General features: G+C 49.2%; 1 protein-coding gene and 2 long non-coding RNA genes across 7 annotated transcripts in view; 1 reads left to right on the top strand and 2 right to left on the bottom strand.

Moving 5' to 3' along the window:
• Nucleotides 1-1,722, bottom strand: part of LOC123373945 — a 23,764-nt gene extending 22,042 nt beyond the window's left edge. Inside the window, exon 1 of the long non-coding RNA XR_006580946.1 lies at nucleotides 1,551-1,722. This is a non-coding gene — a long non-coding RNA (uncharacterized LOC123373945). The remainder of the gene's footprint in view (nucleotides 1-1,550) is intronic.
• Nucleotides 1-20,220, top strand: part of LOC123373947 — a 20,524-nt gene extending 304 nt beyond the window's left edge. Inside the window, exons 1-3 of one of the 3 annotated variants that reach the window (XR_006580947.1) lie at nucleotides 1,116-1,376; nucleotides 4,677-4,902; nucleotides 20,086-20,220. This is a non-coding gene — a long non-coding RNA (uncharacterized LOC123373947). Of the gene's footprint in view, nucleotides 1-1,115; nucleotides 1,377-1,471; nucleotides 1,613-4,676; nucleotides 4,903-20,085 lie in introns of those variants that run through there. The other 2 variants (XR_006580948.1, XR_006580949.1) reach the window with 2 other exon arrangements.
• Nucleotides 5,617-20,220, bottom strand: part of LOC123373943 (inositol 1,4,5-trisphosphate receptor interacting protein) — a 40,977-nt gene continuing 26,373 nt past the window's right edge. For all 3 annotated transcript variants that reach the window (XM_045023254.1, XM_045023252.1, XM_045023255.1), the window contains one exon: nucleotides 5,617-11,423. In XM_045023254.1, the coding sequence (XP_044879189.1) occupies nucleotides 9,758-11,410 (1,653 nt within the window). In that variant the 5' untranslated portion in view covers nucleotides 11,411-11,423 and the 3' untranslated portion in view covers nucleotides 5,617-9,757. The remainder of the gene's footprint in view (nucleotides 11,424-20,220) is intronic.

The following is a 20,220-nucleotide window of genomic DNA, read 5'->3' as shown; positions in this document are numbered from 1 at the left end:
AGGACAAATTATCTGATCAAGATACTATATTTTCTTCAAATAGCTGAAATATTTGGTTAAACCCAGTTGGTTTAGGTGTGAGTCCAGTTCACTGCCTCAAAGGCAAAAAAATCTCTCAGATATGTTAGGGTTGCCAACTTTCTAATCACACAGAACCGAACACCATAGCCCTGCCCCTTCCCTGAGGCCCCACCCCCTGCTCACTACATTCCCCCTCCATCGGTGGCTCGCTCTCCCCCATCCTCACTCACTTGCACTGGGCTGGGGTTGGGGTGTGGGAGGGGGTGAGGGTTCTAACTGGGGGTGGGGGCTCTGGGGTGGGGCCAGAAATGAGGGGTTCAGGATGTGGGAGGAGGCTCTAGGCTGGGGCAGGGAGTTGGGGTGCAGGAGGGGGTGCGGGCTCCAGCTGGGGGTGCAGGCTCTGGGGTGGGGCCAGGAGGGAGCTCCAGGCTGGGGGATGGGGCTGAAGGATTTGGAGTGAGGGAGGGGGCTGTGGGTTGGGGGTACAGGAGGGGGTGAGGACTCCAGCTGGGGGTGCAGGCTCTTGGATACGGCCAGCAGGGGGCTCCAGACTGGGGGATGGGGCTGAGGGATTTGGAGTGAGGGAGGGGGCTGTGGGTTGGGGGTACAGGAGGGGGTGAGGACTCCAGCTGGGGGTGCAGGCTCTGGGGTGGGGCCAGGAGGGGGCTCCAGACTGGGGGATGGGGCTGAGGGATTTGGAGTGAGGGAGGGGGCTGTGGGTTGAGACAGGGGGTTGGTGGTGGAGGAGGGGGTACGGGCTCTGGGTTGGGGCCAAGGATGAGCGACTTGGGGTGCAGGAGGCGGCTCTGGGTTTGGGGGGGCTCAGAGCTGAAGCTGGGAGTTGGGGTGTAGGCTTACCTCGGGCGGCTCCCGGTCAGCGGCACAGCGGGACTAAGGCAGGCTCTCTGTCTTTCCTGGCTCTGTGCTGCGCCCCAGAAGCGGCCAGCAGCTAGTCCAGCTCCTAGGCCGGGGGGCCAGACAGCGCCCCCCAGCTCCCGTTGGTTGCGGTTCCCAGCCCATGGGAGTGTGCAGCCGGTGCCTGGGGGTGAGAGCAGCATGCAGAGCCCTGTGGCCCCACTGGCCAAGGAGCCAGACCTGCTGGCCACTGCTGGGGCACAGCACGGTGCCAGGACAGGTAGGGACTAGCCTGCCTTAGACCCACCGCACTGCCGACCGGACTTTTAACGGCCCGGTCGGTGGTGCTGACCAAAGCCGCCAGGGTCCTTCTTCGACCAGGCGTTGCAGTCGGAAACCGGATGCCTGGCAACCGTAAGCTCTCCAGGGCATGGAACTAATTCAACCTGACAGCCAAAGGGTGAAGGGCTACAAACATGGGGCTGGCTCAGCAGGGCAAAGTTAGTATCCTGGCTTTTAAATACCAGCTATTTGGGTGGGACTCTGATGGGAGGGGATTTAGCTAAACAGAGAGATATGGGGCAGGGGCCAAAGGAGGGGGAGGTGTGGAGTGAGAATAAGGCCAAGGGTCCTTGAAGGGAAAGGGTTGGAACAAACAGTCAAACACCACAGACCAAACCTGTAGAAAGCAGTCTGAGATGAGGTGTCCCCTGGTCCCTGCTGAGGCTCCAAGCCAGTAAGTCTGCTCCTGTGGGTCCTTGAGAGTCTATCTTGCTCCTCCCTGGGGTTTTTCTTTCCCAGGCCTGGCTTGGAAGCCGGGCCACTGCTTGAATCCTAGTACCTGGGTGAGGGGTCACCCTTGCACAGTTTTGGATGGAGGAAAAGAGTGGCCCTGGCTGGGCCCCATGTTTCTCCTTCCCAGTGGTTTGAAGTGGGTGGTGGGTGGGTGGGTGAGGGGGCTGTTACACAACAGGGGCGGTGTCTCATTTCCCCACCTCTGCCTTCCTTCTGCCCCCAAATCAATTCTGCCCCCTGCCACCCCATCAGTTCTGCTCCTCCTGGGGCGCTTTACCTGCCTCTCCAAGGTCAGGGGAGCAGAGGAACCATCCCATTGTTCAGAGGAGGGGAGAAGGGACCAGAACTGCCCTGAGCTTCTGGCCTCTTTCTGCTCCCTCCTCTCTCCCCTGGAAGACCCGCCTGGGCTCCTGAGGGGAGAGCTCTGCCTACTTCCTGCAGCCGCCTCGAGCAGCTGCTCTGCTGCCAAGCTTGCAGCCTCAGCACAGCTCGGTTCCTGCAGGAGAGCTGTGTGTAGTCTAACTCTCCCTGGGTTCCCTGCTGGGCTGCGGCCTCCTCAGCAGCCCTCACGTATTACTACGTGCTGCTCCCAGGCCCCTGCCCCAGGTCCAAGTCAACTGCCACCACCCTATTTTAAAAGGGGCAGCTCCCAGTTGTATTACTAAATATAAACACTCTATTCTAAAACCACCTAGTCCAGGGGCCTAGGAGCATTCTGCAGAGCGAGCCGGCCTCCTCCGCCCTGCCAGTGACCTGAAGAGCTCTGTGTAGCTTGAAAGCTTCTCTCTCTCACCAACAGAAGTTGGTTCAATAAAAGATATTACCTCTCCAACCCCGTTTCTCATGTCCTGGGGCCAACCCAGCTAGCGACCTCTTGCTGTAGTGCTGTGTTATGTAGCAAGTACCTGTCAATCTGGATCTGAGGAGCTTGCAAAGGAAGGAGAATATACAAGAGAGCAGAAGGACATAACTTGCTACAAACTCTAGGGCCCAGCAGACTGGCAATTAGGAGTTAGACAATGCCATCAGGCTAAAGATAACTAGCTCCTTATAGTTGATGGGGCGAAGAATGTTTTCTTTGCCTGGCTGTTAAAAGTTACTTGAGCTTCCAGAAGGCCAAGGAGTGAGGGAAAAGGCTGTGTCTACACTGCCACTTTCAGCACTAAAACTTCAGTTGTTCGGGGGGGGGGGGGGGTGAAAAAACCCTGAGCGACAAAAGATTTAGTGCTGAAAAGCACCAGTATGGACAGCACTTTATCGCTGGGAGCTACCACTGCTTCGCCCTGGCAATAACGTGTGACTACCTGCCCACGTCACAGCGCTGCTGCAGCTGTAACATGGGTAGCGTAGACATACCCTGAGTGTTATTACATTTAATAAGATTAATCAAACACTAACCTTATACACTTCTACTGTCTGTGTAAAAATTATTTAGCCAGGCTAAACGATTGAGAGTTCAAGCTGTAAATGGCATGCATGGCATTATTTCTAAGGCCAAAATGGCTGCAGTTGACAGTACGATGAGGGAGAATGACAAGACTTAGTGTCAAACTTTTTATGTCCCTGATAGAATTTTATTGGCGATAAGAGGAGGAGGTAAAAGTTAGTTTAACTCTTGCCCCACCCGAGGAGCTGTGAATGTCCAAGACCTTTGTTGTTATTGCTGAACCATCTTCATGTTTTCCACATCCGACCTGAGAAATTCAAACTCCAGCTGGGTATCAAGGGCAGAGTATCTGGATCTTTAGCATCTAGACTTATGTGAACTAAATTCAATTAATAATGAGTATGGCTGGAACTTATTCAATGTTTAAGCTTAAATCACTTTAATCTGGTCTCCCAATAGAAACTAGATAACATCGGTACCACCCCTACAGGTTTCAAAAGCATCTGGCTGACTCTGCCTTCTTCCTGTACCTTTCAAAGGTCTCAACTCCATCCCTAATGCTATGAACATTTCAAAGTATTTTATACCACAAAAGTTAAAATTATCTCAGGAGAGGAGAGATGAATCCTAAGGCAGAACAAATAAAGGAGATACTGCTAACTGGAAGACATGGGGATTTTTCCATTCAAATTACACCTCTACCTCGATATAACGCTGTCCTTGGGAGCCAAAAAATCTTACTGCGTTATTGGTGAAACCGTGTTATACTGAACTTGCTTTGATCCACCAGAGTGCACAGCCCTGCCCCCGGGAGCACTCCTTTACCGCATTATATCCAAATTTGTGTTATATCGGGTGGCGTTATATCGAGGTAGTGGTGTATTTTTAAAAACCAAGTCAGAATTGGCTGTTTTATATGTTTCTTCACTGCAGTTTCTATTTTGCAAGAAGTTGGTCAGAGGATATGTGAGGAGGAGAGGATAGGCTTAGAACTTAAAATAGAGAAATCATTAACTCTACAGCAAAGAGGACAGTGCTTGGAGGGAAACTATTCCAATGAAGTTTTGATATTTGCACTGAGGTCATATCTACATGGGGGCATTCAGGAAAGTTAAGATGAATCAGCTAAACGTGTCAAGTTAATGCACATAAGTTAAAGTGCATTAACTCCCTGCCCCATGTGGGTGCTCTCATCCAGAAGTAAAGTGGTCTCAGTGACCCCACAGCTCAACTCTTCAGCCTCAGAGGAAGCTTGATATGTCAGCTAACATATCAAGATTGCTGGGTGCCTCAGAGGGTCCATTACAAATATTTAAGTCACACCCCACAGAAAGACCAAATGAGAGAGTGTTAGGGCTTGTCTACTCTTCAAAGGACTCCTAACTCTGCTCCAACCTGTACTTTCGGGTCTTTGGCAAGTCACTTACCATCTCTAGCTGTTTCTCCTCATCCATGAAATGGGGGAAACCAACACCTACCTCTCAGAGGAATGAGAGTAGAGATGGATTTGACCCCAAACCTAACTTTACTGTGACAGGGCTAGGAACAGAAATCAACCCAGGGGCTTTCGGTCTTTCCCACAAGGGCTCTTTTTGCTGATTTTGCCGCCATCCTTTAGATCTCAGGCACAGGAGCAATAATGGAAGCGCCTCTTCTGTGGTCCACGAAACTGACTGTTGAAAGAACGTGTAGTGGCAGAGTACAGGCAGCACAGGAGACTGCTAAGCTGGAGAACACAGCCTTTCGTCAACACTCCTATTCTTCATCTAGTGTTGTCCACTGGCGAGAGCTGGGAAAGGGCAACACATAACTCTTGACTGCACCGCTTGGCTCTGTGACTTTGGGTAAGTAATTTATTATTTGTATTGCCACAGCACCTAAGGGCCCTGGTCACAGACTAGACTATCCTATTTCCCGACCTGCTCAGTGCAGATCACCGTCATAATTCTTACTTCACTGGGTGGTGCAAGGCTTAATTATGAGCTTGTGAAGAACGTGGAGCGTCCGGGATGGGAATCACTAGAGAAATGTTAAAAATTGTTATTATAGGTAGCTTTATATTGATTTAAAATAGCCTGGTTGACAGCTTTTGTTTAGCACTTTCCTTTCAGAGACAGAACCACACTGTTAGTTTCTGAGTTAAGTGCCATTTCGCCTGAAACGTAAGGGAAGGAGCTGAGCGAAGTATGCAGTAGTTAGAGGGTTTGTTTGGGGCTGTCTAGGTACCTGTGGGATAGGAAAGTGAACGGAATTCCTCCAGCAGAACTCAAAATTCAGGAGCTCAGGTTGAATCTTCATGTAAATGGCTGCAACTTCACTGAAGTGGAGAGGGGTGACACCCATTTACACCAGAACTGACTTTAGACTCATTGGGTGAATTCCTACCTGTGCTGAAGTCAACGCAAATTTTGCTGTTTATTCACTGGGGTTGGGGATTCCACCCTCTGCGTCCGAACTCCAACCTGCTGCTCCCTCTGGGAACTGTGCAAGCCTATGGGAGACTAGGAAACACACAGACACACTTCTCTTCTTTAAGATTTCATACAAGACTTCTAATACTCCTTTTATTATAAATAAAGCTGCATGAGAAATATATACAAAATTCAACAACCTGCAGCTTTACAAGCAGCACTTTAATACAGAAAGTTTTCCTGGTGTATCCTTTAAAAGGAATAGGATATGGATGTTCTTAAAAAAAAAACAACAAAAAAAACCAAGGAAGCTTGACAGCTTGAGCGGCAAGATTTTTGGTACTGCTCCCCCATCATCCCCATCTTTGGTACTGTTCCCCGTCAGGTTAGCCCTCCACAATACAGGACAGGACAGTCTCCCTTCCAAGCTAGCAAAGTTACAAAAGGGTATCCCAAAAGCCAAGTAATAAATAAGGCTGTTGACCACGTATGGTCCCACGAGAAGCACCAAGCAGTCAATGATCAGCAGCCACGCCGGTAAGATCAGGACAAGCGCTGCTGTTTCCTCGCTGTCACTTACAGATTGTACATTAACACACATTAGAAAAGCCCAACTGCAACAACCATCACACCCTGCTTGAATGATGGACCAAGAGTTCAATTCTCTTTATGAAATAGAAGAGCTGCACATGGAACTGAGACACAGATGCCACGTCCCAAGGTTGGCACATGTTGAAGAGTGAAACCCCGTCCCATCCCCCCAAGATGGAAGAGTCTCTCTTAAAAGACATTCAGCTCTTGAATAGCAATTATGGCTTCAGCACAAGGCATTTCCTGCAGGTGAATGGCCCCTGAGGCTGCACTTTGGGTCCACGGCTGTATCAGTTCCCCCACCATGATAGAGCCTGTAGTAAAAGATTAAAGCAATAACTCTGCCCCGATGGAGGTGGTTAGACTCCAGTGGAACAAACCCTAGCCCCTTGTGACAGAGTTCCCCCAGCAAATAGCAACAGCAATACCCCAGCATGAGAAGGGCACCTCTGCAGGATGATGTCCAGCCTGCCCCTTCTACCTCTTTTTGCTACCACATTTAAGGTCTGATCACCTGAGACTCCAAGTACCCTCATCCTCCAGTGGTTCGGCCCCTCAGAACTGCAGCCATACAGCTTATGAAGGAGATCGCTTCCACAAGGGTTGCCAAAACATGCTGTGTGAATACAGAGTACTTCCCCCATGGGGAGGTGCATCTGCATGGTCCTTCCCAGCCTGAATTTGCAGTAAACATCTTTAAGATGCTCACTCTGCAAAGTAGGCACCTCATGTTTAAGCAGCCTTAGCAAAGCAATCAGATAGATCTAGAAAATCCCTACTATTGCTTCACATGTAGCTAATAATGGGTAGTTTGTGAAGTTCTGCTTCCCCATTGCCTGCATATGGTTGCAAACTCAATTTTAAATGCCCTCCCGAAAACCACCAAGAACTGAATTACAGTTGAGACATCTAGGCTGGCTTTAAAATGGGTTTGCTCTGACACTTCACACAAGGAAATAAGAGATGTTAAAAAATGGCCTTGTCCTCTCCCTTATCCCTAACACCCCCCCCCCCATTCTTTTATGAATTGTTTTTTCAGTCCATGACATGTCATTTCCTGTGTCACCAGGGTCATGGATTTCTTTCTGTGCTTCTGATATGCTAAGTTCAGACTCCTCACAGGAAACGTCAAACAGATTTTCACTTCTCTCTAGCTGCAAGATCCCTCCTCAGTGGATTATTATAAGCCACAGCTGCCTCCCCAGACCCTGCACGTGATAGGGCTGTGTAAAAATAGGGCTGGTGAGGACTGTACAATGCGCTGTGAGCTCACCGCTGCCAGAGGCACATTACTTTCATTTCAAATTGTTCCACAGAGCTTCTGATGTATCTACAAGTCCCTATTGCTCTCTACACCCTTCCTTATATTTTTGCTCATTGTATCCAAGTTGCCTGTTAGTCCCTTGTGACTGCCTTTTGATTACACATTGTTGTTTAATGGTTTGTGCTGATAAAAGCCAAAGCCCAATAGCACTCACTACCTCATGCCCTGCCTAGAGCAGCCAGACATGTCCTGTCACTCCAGTCTTGTTCTTCTCCTGAAAAAATGACCACCAATGGTATGTGGTGGTTTGGGGCTGCAGACAGATGGCTGCCAGAATGTGGCATTGAGACCATCAGCTTCACTTCTCAAGTGACTCAGAGACTTTAGCCATTAACCAATAGACTTTCTTCCTCCTTTTTTCTCCCCCTTTCTGAACAATGCAGAAGTCACTTTCTGATCAAAAACACTTTTAATGTCATAGGTAAGGTTAGAGATAAAACCGGTGATCACCGAACAACCCTCAACCGCTGCCCTAGGATATGGCTCAATTTGTATCACCTGAGGCTGGCTGCAAGCTAGTCGCAGAAGCAAACTTTACAACCCCCTGAGTTCTCAGCTCATGCCCTCTGCCTTTGTGCATAAGGACCCCTTTCCACTGGAAGGGTGGATTTGGGCATCCATTCAGAAGGGTGGGATAATGGTTCCTCCTGGAAAGGGGAACCTTCTCTTGAAGGTTCGCTCTCAGCAGCAGGCTGGATAATTAGTCTATAGTCAGAGGGTGTCACGATCAATGAGATGAGATCAAATCTACTTTGCAGAAGTGCCATGATTAGGTTGAGTGGGTTAGAGCACCCTGCTGTAAAGGTGGCATCACCAGTGCTGTCTATGCAGCCATCAAGGACAGTATCCCCCTCTTCTAAAAAGAGAGCCACGTGATGTGTACAGCCAAGACAAGAGCCCTAGCCTCAAAATACAAAACTGTTTAAAGCCTCCCAGATTTGGAAGCCAAGACTTGATCCTCAGACGCTCACTCTCCTGCGGTTGCTTGAAGCTTGGGAGGGGCTGTAAATGCACCATGCTTTGCTCCCAGAGGGCTGTGGGTCTAGCCAAAACTCCTAAAAGCAACTGATCAAAGCAGCAGCATTTCTGAGGCAGTCTTGTCTGGATGCGGATGGAGACCTTCCAGGGGGGTGTTTAGGAGGAGAGACAGGACAGCAGTTTTACTGTGGAGACTAAGAGTTTGCCACATCCAGCTTTAAAGCTCTTGTTTGCCAGTTGCCCTTGCACACCACTCTCTTCCCTAGTCACAGCAGTTCTGCCTGCCTGCTTTGGTAGGATAAAAAAAATGTACTAGATTATTCATGCCAGGTTGTGAAATTAATATCTACCTTGCTAGGAGACTGTTATATCTGGGCTCATTTCACAGCGGCATCATTGGGTTCCTCTACACACACATCAGCTGTGTAAGTGGAAAACGCAGTTTGTCCCTTAGGAACCTGCTCTGTTTGTGTCTGTCTTGCTGCTCAAAGGATACTAACATCAAAAGAATGTTCGATTGTGTCATTCAGAGCAGCAATGGGACACTGTCCTGACCATATGTTCACCCAGGCACCAAGTCCACTCCCCTGCCCTTTACCAGGATGATAATGAAAGAGACTAATTATAATTGTTTCACAAATGCATCCTGCCCCCTGTCTCCGGTATGCTTCCCAAGGGAGAAGGATTTTGCAAGGTACAGGAAGTACGTATTTGGGTGGGGGAGGAAAGAGGAAGAAGTTGTTTTGCTGCAGCTGAAAGTCCTACTAAGTGGGCACTTTTGCAACTTGAATTTCCATTAGTTTAAAAAACGATGGTGGATTTCAATGCTGCTTTATCTGCTGCTACGTGGGGGATTGAAATTCATCTGCAGAGTCTGGGTTTTAACTCCCTCCACCCCCAAACACAGGAAAACCAGCTGTTACTAAACTTTCAAGCTGCAGTCACAGGGCTGTGGCTTTTTACAAGTAGGAGGTCTCATTTGCAACATTATTTTTTTGTGGGAGCCCTCTTAGTTTCCCTCTCATCCCCTTCCCTTCCTCCTCCTTTAAAAACAAACTAAATATTTGATTAGAGATTCTGAATAACCCCCAATATTTGCATTGCGACACCTGAATAGATTAGTCCTGTCTGTTGCTTGTCACCACCACAGGGACTGGTGCACAATGGGAAAAAACAAACCAGCCAACCCATTGGTGGAGTGGAGGGACACTTTGACAGCATAAATCTTTCAGTTTTTCCCTTCTTTCTTCTGCTCCCACTCTGAAGAAACCAGGGCCTGCACTGGTTTTCATGAAAGGAGAGAGTCTCTCCTGCTGATGTCAACTGCCTACAAGAGGTTTCTGCGATGCCGCAGGAACTTGTGCTTGATGGAAGAGCATTTTTCCACTGGTTCTGCTAAAGGGATTCTTTGTGGAGCATATTTGTGTGTCCCACAGAGGGAATGTGCACGGTGTACTCGTTTATCAGTGCAGAGGTGTTCCTCAGCATCTCATGGAACGTGTCCACCGTCTTTCTGTAAGCGTCCCTGTGCAGAACAAATGGACGGAAAAGGTTGAGTGGCTCTGCCTTCTGGAACGCTACTGGGAAGTTCAGCACCTCTGGCACCTTCCGGTTTCCAATGAAGAAGTGGCAGAGCTTCTTTTCCTGCAGGCTTTTCTCCAGAAACTTCAGCATGTCTTGCAGCCTGGCCTCCAGGTTCTCAGCGCCCCAGTCCTGACAGGGCCGGGTCTGCAGTAAATGCAGCATCACTGTCTTCAGGTGGTAGTTGGTGAGGCTGCTTGGACCCGTTAAGCTGCACTGCTTTCCATGAAGGAAGGAGACGATCTGAAGGCAGCTAAGGTGGCAGGCATTGGCAGGCAGCTTTTTGGAGATGGAGTGGATGAACCTCCTCTCATACACCGCAAAAGTAACAAACCAGTCAGTACTGGAGGCAGGATCAGCCGTCAGGCCGCTGCGGGGGAAATGGGAGATGAAATAGGCATCCGAGTCTTCACACTGTACCACAGGGGTGAGATTAAAGGCAATGGACTTCCCAGACCTGAATTTTATCTTCAGGGCTCCCGGTGAGTCCAAGAGGTTGAAAGTGAGGTCGAATTCATATTTGTGGGAGATTTTGTTCCAAGACTTGGTGATTGCGATCTGGAACCACTTCATGACCTGGTCGGCATCCAGATACTGGGTGTTCTTGAAGCACAGCAGATCCTCCATCTCACCGCTGGGTCTGGTCTGGTTGGTTTGGCTATGGAGGAGGCACAACATGTCTTCCCCCAGCTTAGTCTTGCCACAGATGCAACCTGCTGTATCCTCATCCGCCCTGCAGACTTTTATGGTGCCGTAGCCTTGTTTGTCTGGTCGGACAGACTCCCTTGAGCACCAGGTCTGGGATCGGAAACAGTATGGCTCTGGGGGCGTGAAAGGGACGATCAAGTCACAAACCAAAGGCTTGTGCACCCTCCAGTTTTCGTACATGCTCCCCACACCTATGGACTCCTCCACTTCCATGTCAGCGTCCCGGTTACACACGCTCCTCAGGGCCTCCAGCAAGTCATCCGCAAAGCCTTCCACCAACTCTCGCTTCCTAGCCATGTCACCAGTGGCACCCAGGATACACCTCTCGTAGAAGTTGGCCAACGCGGCCTTGTCTGGGAGGGCCACGCCCTTGAATGCTTTCCCTAGAACAGCCATGTCGTCTTCCTCACAGGCTGACTCCTGCCAGTTCCCATCTTGGTAATCCTGCCTCCAGAGCTCGATCAGCAGGAAGATGACCATGGACATGGCACTCCACAAGTCCCAGGGGAGAGGTTCCTTGATGTTCTGCTCCTCTGTCTCCGTGGCCTTTTCCAAAGCCTTCAGCGCGGCCTCCTGTCCGGCAATCTCTTGCTCCAAACGCAGCTGCTCCAGCCGGAGGTTCTCCTCATGCGCCTTCATCTTCTGGATGATGTCCTCAGCGTACTCAGGAATGGTGGCATTCTCTTTGGGGAAGAGGAGTGGGTGGTTGACGATGGCTGTAATCACCACCAGACACACCCGGAAGATCCCTGCTGGCATATCGACTCCTTCCCTGCAAGAGAGAGGGGCAGAAAAACCCATGGTCAGTGTCAGACATTTCACCCTCCACCCATGGTCAGAGGAGTAGTGAAATAAGGTCACTGATAAAAAACCATTTTATCTAATCTAACGTGGTCAAACCCTTTCTCCTCGCTCCAGCTAAATATCTGACACAGGGTCTCTGGGACACACTGGCCGGGACCTCTTAGACACAGGCTCTTGTTCGTGAGCTCCCAGACAGAGGCTAAGAAAGGAGGTGGTCTCTGTCCGGTAAAGGCGGGTAAGCATGTGTGGATTCCCAGAGTTGTCGTCAGCTCTGCTATCCTTCAGAGCCAGAGGAGGACTCTTTGCTATCACTGCTTTGTGATTCTGTTGGAAAGCTCTTCCTGCACAGTGGGTAGAGGCACAGTGCAGGTGGTGGGACCACAGGGAAAAGGAATGATCATGATACGGGTGGGGCCAAAGGTACCCTTTGTGCGGGGCATGCCTAGAGCCCCACATTGCCTAAATCCAACCCTACCATCTCCACAATCTCTGCTTCTCATTCACATGTGGGGTGGGAACATGGTTGCATTGTTTTGTGCCTCTGGGAGGGAGGCACATCCCAAGTCGATTCCTGTTCCTTCAAAGTACCACGGTGTCACAGCACGGCTGAGATCATGCTGGGACACGTCCATCCCACTGTAGTGGCTGCCACGACATGGTAGCATTTGGAAGAAAGCAGGGCAGGTGAGTCTGCAGCTCGGGGGTGGGGAGGGACCAGTTCCTCACACCCAGAGAGGGATGGTGTTAAATACATAATGTGGTTTAATTTTGGCACCTGCTGATCTATTACTGAAGGATACATTGGAAAACATCCCTGCCAGGTCTGAATAAACATCAACAATTCTCCCTCAGAGCTGCAGTCCCAGTCAACTGGCTCTATTCTGAAGGGTCCTGGGGCATGCTGTTCTGCTGCCAAATGTGTGCCACTCTGTTTACATGCAGTGTTGTGCCAGCAACAGCCACCACATGACACCAGCTTCACCCAGTCTTGGCTTGGGTGACAGCTTCACAGTGTTTTGTGTGGCTTCATTTGTACCGGTTACCATAATGCACTGGGTTTGCAAACTAATGAGAGTTTAGCACCCCAGGGGTTACTGGGAGCTTGACTTCATATTAAAGAAATTAACTCCCAGCTTTGCTGGGCACAATCCTATTGTCTGGGCATCTACCCAACACTGAATAAAACTCCCAGAGTCCTGGCCAGCATGAACTAGGAGAAGTTCTTTGGGTATTTAGGGGTGGCATTTCCTTTGATTGGAGATTGATCTCTCTCTTCTCTCCATGGTGCTGGGAAGTCACTAGCTCTAAAGGTCTCCTCGTCTTCCAAGTATTACCCCTGGGCCTTAACACAACAGGGAAGAGTACGGTGTTTTTTAATTTCTGGTGGAACATTTGGATACAACAGATCCATGCTATGTGTGCATGTGAGAGACACAGGTGGTGTGTATTTGGGAGAAAGAAGGGACTCTGCTATGAGAATAAAAGTACACTAATACAATACAGCGAAAGCCAACCAGAACCAAAGTAGAATCCTTCATAACTAACTAATGTATATATTGGGGTGGGGTGGATCCTAAGTAGGCAATGAAGTGAGCCCATTGCTGTAGCTTCTGGGCAATAACGGTAGCATGTTACATGCTATGAGAGGCTGTCTTGTCTGTAGTACAGATTCACAAGCTGACAATCTTCATGGTTTTCTCAGGTCATATTCTAACAAATCCATGCCACCTAGGAATTCGTGGTTGTGTGGCTGTGCTGCCCCCCTTACTATTCAGTGCTTTATGATAGCAGAGAGACTAGAACTGCGATCCTCCTGCTCCAGAAACACAGGCCAACATTTGAACTGAAGGAGACTCACCATTAGGTTAGCAGTATGGCGCATATGACACACAGCTGAGCATTTCCACCAGAAGGGAATAGAAGTTCATAGACATACCAGCCAGTTTATTACAACACAACAAGTCATGAGACAATATGATGTCACCATAAGAGGTGACCCCTTGCCCTTCCACATGAGAATACTGTACATACTAAGAGGATACCATCTTTTACTATGAAGGCACTGTTCCAATATTGTCAGCTGTCAGGCTACTCTATCCTGGCTCCCACTGAGACCACCGGTAATGGCATCATGACATGTGGAGCTAGCTGCTATATTGGGTTAGGGCACACTACCTTTACCCCGCTCAAGACCATATATCTCCTTCCACAGAAAAGGCACGGAAAATGTGTTCAGTGGTTTCTTGTTCTACTTTCCATTCATGTATTTCCCCAGGGCACCACATAATTAGTGATTAACTTAGACTGTAAGCACTTTGCCTCTGTGTATTTCCAGAGCACCGGTGTGGTGAAAACAACACTGTATGGTGTATATTTATCCACAAGTGGCAGCCTCTGCTCAAGAGAGGGGTGGGACAGGAATAGGAAGGGAAGGGAGAGCAAATCAGGACAGAGCGGCACTGGCAGAACTGCACAAGGGAAGCTCACACAATGCTCAAGACAATGCTAAGAGTCTCTCCCCTTCACAACCAATACATTCATTTCCAATGTTTTTCAGCCCCCCCACACCATCCAGAGAAGACTGGAAATCTCTCATCTTTCACATCTACCATTAACTCATCACTCTGTAAAACAGCTGCAAGTCTGGGAGGCGCAGTTACACCGTGAGACTCACGCCCTGGTGCGGTTTAAAAATAAGCTGGGTCACCCCCCGTGTCTCAAAGGCTTATCATCAGTTTGCAAGGGAAAGGCAGGAAATGCTGCCGAGTTCCTTTCCTCAGCGCTGTGCTTTTGCAGAACTATGTGTACATTTAGAGATAAAAAATAATCCAAAAACCATGGCAGGGTGCCAGAGGCCATGCTTCTGCCTTTAGATCCTGAGTAGGGGCTGGTCTACACTTAAGAGTTGTACCAGTATAACTACGTGGGTTGGAAGAGTGATTTTGTTTTAAACTGATATTGCTATACCAGTACAAGCCTAGTATAGATTCAGTTCTACCAGCATGGGTAGAGTTCTACCCGTATAAAAGGCGCCTTGTACCAGAAATAGCTATATCAGTACAAAACAGCTTTATACCTTATACTGCATCCACACTAGGGGGGATTGTACTGCTTTACTTATACCGGCATAATTCAAACAGGGCAACTTTCTACTGTAGCGAGGGCTTCGTCGGGTTTCAGTCACTCCAGACTGAGGAGGGCAAGGGACCAGCTCTGATACCAGCTACTAGGAACATTCCATTCCCATATCTGAACCGATGCAGCTTCTGTGTGAGAGAGAGAGAGAGAGAAACAACACACATGGGGCCGGCCTGGTAGCACTGCCTTTTAAGTTTGCCCAGCCTGACTTCTCATTACAAGACCCTGTTTTCAGTTGCTTATCCCTTTGCCAAGTGTTAACTGTTTGGGCTGAAATTTCCTGTAATGAGTGTCTGACCCAGGCTGTTTTATTTTTTGAGAGTTTCAGCCAAAACAGTTCAGCCATTGCTGAGAACGAGAAATACGTTGGGGAAAAATACGTTGTTTTGTTCATGTTAAAAACAAAAACAAACAAGCAAAAAAAAAAAACCTGGTTACTTTGGGGAAAAAAAAACACCCACTGCTCTAGTGCTCCCATGCTTTGTAGCAGGGACTTGACATTTAGCAGTGGGCAGCTTTGAGCCAGGGATGTGAAAATCTGCCCAAATTTGGTCAAGTTACAAGCCTTTGGGGGAAAAAACCCCATCTCCCCTGGGAGTTTTCAGAGTAGAGGCTTTTTAGAGCTTAACAGCTAAAATTTCCAAAAGTTTTGTCCTCACTGAGCATACTCAAGTTTCTTTCGGCTCCCAGTATGACCTCTGCATGTGCCAGCCTCCCAGAGTGACTGAGCATGGTCCATCCCCTCACAGTGCCTGCGTGTGCCCAGACTGCTTGTGTGCCATCCCTACAGAGCGACAGCACCCTCCAAACCAGGGCGACAGTGGGGAAAGCCAGACTTTCCCTGGAATGGCTGCTCCAGGCCAGGGTGAAGCCAGGCACCAAAAGAGAGCAGGAGGAAACCTCTCTCCTGTGCGGTCAATGACATCCCCTCCCCCCTAAGCACCCAGGCAGTATGGGGGAAGCCATCTGATTTGAACAGAGGAGAGAGGAGCTGGACTGGGGGCGGGGGAAGGAGTAGTTTGGGACAAGGAGTCTGGGATGGGAGGGGAACTGGGACTAAAAACAAAAGGTGGAGGAGGGAGAAAGGAAAGACAGATCTGACAAGGAGCTAGAGTCTGTGAGCAGGCTGGGCACTGGGTGGGCAAAAAGCCTGCAACAAGGAGGCCGGGTGGGAGGCAGGACAAGGGGGAGGGGACTAGGACTGGGACCCAATGGGGGTAAGAGATTGGACGAGGAGCCGCAAGGGATGAACTTGTGGGAGACTGGATGAGAAGCATGAGGAGTAGAGACTGGCATTGGGCAGGCAAGGAAAATGGGGCTGGGCAACGGGCCGGGCAGGCTGGAAGGGCAGGGTAGAAGAGGTCAAGGTTGGGGGTTGGAAGAGGCAGAATGGACAACAGGAATCCTGAGTCTCCCTACTCCTCTATTCACTGCAGATATCTGTGAAGCCCACTGGCAAAGTGCGTGTCTCACCCCCCTCTAGTGCTGGTCCACACAGAGCATGACAAGCTACTAGTGCAACAAAGGAGGCAGAGGTGTTACAGACAACAGCCTCCTTCACTGTGTAACCCCAGTTCATTCTCAATCCAGAGAACTGAATGAGGCAGGGATCCTGTGGGGGGAAAAAAAACAGCGGGACATCGTCTAATAAAAAGACTGTATCACAATGCATATGCACAAGGGGAATGGGAGGTGTCAAACGAAGATTACACAGACAACCTCAACTCTGGTATTTCCTAACTTTTGAGTGGTTGACTTTGCAACCTTAAGCATGTTCTTTTAATGTAGCTTTTTTGTGGGTAATACTGGAATATTTAGCTCTTGCACAAAGGCAGACAAGCATCATGCTGCTTATTGTACAGTATTGGTCAGTATTCCCACCGTACTGCCTTCAGCTCCCACGGTGCTGCTTTGAGGGCTGCTGCATCTGTGGTAGTGGGTGAGCAAGATGGGCAGGGAACCTGGTCCCAGCAGTTGAGACCACCTGCACAGAGACCCATCTGCTTCCCCCATCCTCATCCCAGGCCTTCAGCCTGGCCCAGTCAGGTCCGTGCACCCCTCTGATAACCTGGTCACATCCCACACTTTGAAAACCTCTGCTCTAAGAGATCTGCTCTGGCTCAAACAGGAATTAATTCATCGAAGTTCTGTGGCCTGTGTTATCCAGGAGGTCAGACCAGGTGATCTCACTGATCCCCTGTGGCCTTAAAAATCTATGAATAAACCTAAGCATTAATGACACATTTAGAGGGCGGGGAAAGAGGTAACCATTTGTCCATCACCCTAGTGCAGTGGTTCTCAAACTTCTTTACTGGTGACCCCTTTCACATAGCAAGCCTCTGTGTGCAACCCCCTTTTTAAATTAAAAACACCTTTTTACGTATTTATCACCATTATAAATGCTGGAGGAAAAGTGGGGTTTGGTGTGAAGGCTGACAGCTCGTGATCCCCCATGTAATAATTTAATAACCCCTGAGGGGCCCCAACCCCCAGTTTGAGAACCCCTGCCCTAGTGAGTGATTGAACCCACACAATCTATGCTTTTATTTAAAAAAAGTAGAAGTTCTAGCTCTTATGGGTTTCAGAGAAAAAAAATCTTTCTGTAGGTGATGTAAGTAAGTATTAACTACTTCAGTGCTGTCTTCCTGAGTCTACTATCATCTCCTTCCAGTGCCTCTGCTGCTGCTCATAGTTTGGTCAAGCTGCAGCAGAACAAGGTTAACAAGACTGACCAGTGTCACTGCTGCTATTCAGAGCCCTGTGGGCAGCTGTGAATTATCAAGACTCCACTCAGTCTCATGCTGGTGCTGAGGCACACTTGGAAGCATGCACTGGAGCTATTCACTGGGGAGGATGACCCCCAAACCTCCACAAAATGAGACTCTACCTCAATACCAGAGACCTCTTTGTCCCCAACTGCCCTAGCAGGTCTGGAGGGGAGAGAAGAGACAGAGTTCTTTCTCCTTTCCAACAGCTAGCACTTCAAACTTAGACCCTTATTGGCTAGAGGCTGATACAGAAGATAAAGACCCCACTTACACAATGCCCAGGGTCAGTACCCTGGTAAACATGCCAGCATGTCCTCTTCCCAGCTGCTGGTGGCAGGGTCGTTGGGACTTCTTCTGAGGGTGTCACCGTTGGGCTTTCCTGTTGGAACCTCCCCTCTTCTGTCTCTACCTCTGAGCTGGTAGGTTTAAGTCCCCCACCTAGTAAATGCCTGGTACATTCTTCCAAGCTCCAAGTATCATCATCAGACTGGAGTCAGCTTGCAGAACCAGGACCCAAGTTGGCATCTCACGGAAGCCGCTGCACATCAAAAGCGGGGTGAGACAAGCCTCAATGTTCATCAAAAGAGACTCTCCATTTCATGAGGCGGGGCAGTGCCATGGCAGGTCACGCTGGCGCAGTACTGTGCTCAGGGGGAGGGTGCGGCTGCTCTTTAGGCCTGGGATAGATTAGATGCAATCGCCAAAAGCCAAGTGCTGAAACACACTGAGAACTCTAATGTTTATAAATGCATTCCCAGCCTACCCATGCTTGTCAGCTGGCGAAGTGCGTCAGTTATAACAAAGCAGCAGCACCTGTGTAGTGCGTTCCAGTTTGCTTGAGGGTAGCTCCTAGCACAGACTCTGGGTGGGGGAAGGGGGGGATGTTTATCTAGTTTCTATCACTCAGAGCGATAAAACCTCCATCACCGATAGTTCTGCCAGTGCTGAAGTGAGAAGTGCCAGAATTGTACTGAGCAATGGAGATCTGGGAGGACTTCCCAGTCTGCTACCAGCTGGTACTTACACAGCAACATAGGCACTGCCATCCTGAATACTGCCAAAGCAGAGAATAAACAGGGTGGATCACCTGGGAAAGGGACTCTTGGTTAAACGGGTGATAGTTTGTGCTGTTCTTGTGGCTCCTGGGAACCAACGAACTCTCCTGGGAAGCATGCTGTACACCAGTCCTGTCGGCTACTAGCGCTCGACAGAAGAGGGGATACTACAGTGAATGCGTGTGCTCTAGTTTGCTTTTGCTCACATTATGTTCATTTAGCGCTGGAGAACGTTGCCGGATTTCAGTTCCCAGCACAATCCTCCCCATCCTTCTCTATATCAACAGAACAAGTACATCACCGGTGGTGGCAGGGGAGGGAGTGGAAGGGATTCATCTCCATGGCCCGCTCAGTCTTTGGCTTCTCTAACAAGGCTGCCAATGAAGGACCAATTAGTGCCATCAGTCTGTGGTGTGGACTTCTGTGTACTGGGAACTGGCCAGCTATTACCTGCCAGCTCTTTTCGCACAGATCGCCGAAGAGTCACCACTGAGCTATACTGGTGACCCAGAGAAAAGCTCTATATCCCACTACCAGTGCCAGGCAGAGACATCCAGTGCCCCTTGCATGGCTATACTTAAAACAAGATACTTTGGAAAGCCTCAAGTTAAGCCCTGCTGCATGGGACAACTTTCATGGTAGGTTAGTTTTAAGAGACCAGTCAACTCTGAGTCCATTTAACACAGAACCAAATTTGTATTACACCTGCTAAAGTTAACATCACTACAACCATCAGAACTTCCACCCCGCTTCACGAATATTAAATCTCATCCACTCTTTGCAGAATCCTGTCACCCCCATTTCACAGCCGGGGAAGCAAATGACCAGAGAGATTAAGGGACTTGCCAGAGGGGACACAGCAGATCAGTAGCACAGCCAGAAAGAGACACCCCACCCCCAAGAGTGCTTTTTAAGCCAGTCCCTTGCTCAGTGCCTCCTTCCGTGATGCACTGCCTCATGAAACATGAAGCTGAAGGCTTACGCGTACCCTCAGATATTCACTTGTGCATCTCTGCTGCTCAGTAGCCAGCTACTGTCCTGGTTCAGTAGTTCTGATTTTTAACGTCTCAAAAACAAACTCACCACAATCAAGCAAGAAAAGAAACACTGGTAGCTGGATCACTCTAGGGTCAAGATGTTGTTTTTTTTAAATTAAAGAAAAGATATTTTATAAAAGTCATCCCTGCCCTATCTATCCTGATTTTTGGTCCTTATAAGGTCCCTGTTACTGTTGTATCTAAAGACTGTGAGAATAAATACACTGATTGCTTTACAATACCCCTGAGAGTTATCCCCATTGCACAGATGGGGAACTGATGCACAGAGAGGTTAAGTGACTTGTCCGAGGTCACACAGGAAGACTATGGCAGAGCAGGGAATTGAACCGGAGTCTCCTGAGTGCTAGACTAATGCCCTAATCCCTGGAGCATCCTTCTTGTCGCCAGGCCCACCCCTCTTACTCCAACACTCTATTCCCCACCCCAGCGCAATATTTAAGGGGGAGAAAGGAGAGAAAAGACGACTCCTTCTCAACACCCCTCTCCTCCCCCATAGGAGGCCAGAACGTTGCCTTGGAAACCCCACCTCCGATTAGATGCTCAGCCATGGGATAACTTTGTCTGCCAAGGATACTTGCCTGGTAACTATTGTTTTCCCATTTGATTGACAGCACTGTTGCCTTCAGGAGGTCCATGAACATCCTGTCTGGGGCAGACGCTGAGTGCCAAAGGGGTCAGTCGCACGGCCAGAGTTGGGCGTCCTGCCCAGCAGCCTGCTGCAGACAGTTCCGAAGTGATGTTTTTCT

This window comes from Mauremys mutica, chromosome 7 (assembly GCF_020497125.1).
Source record: "Mauremys mutica isolate MM-2020 ecotype Southern chromosome 7, ASM2049712v1, whole genome shotgun sequence".
Lineage (NCBI taxonomy): Eukaryota > Metazoa > Chordata > Testudines > Geoemydidae > Mauremys > Mauremys mutica.
Note: the sequence above shows the minus strand (reverse complement) of the source record. Positions and strands in the feature narration are given on the sequence as shown.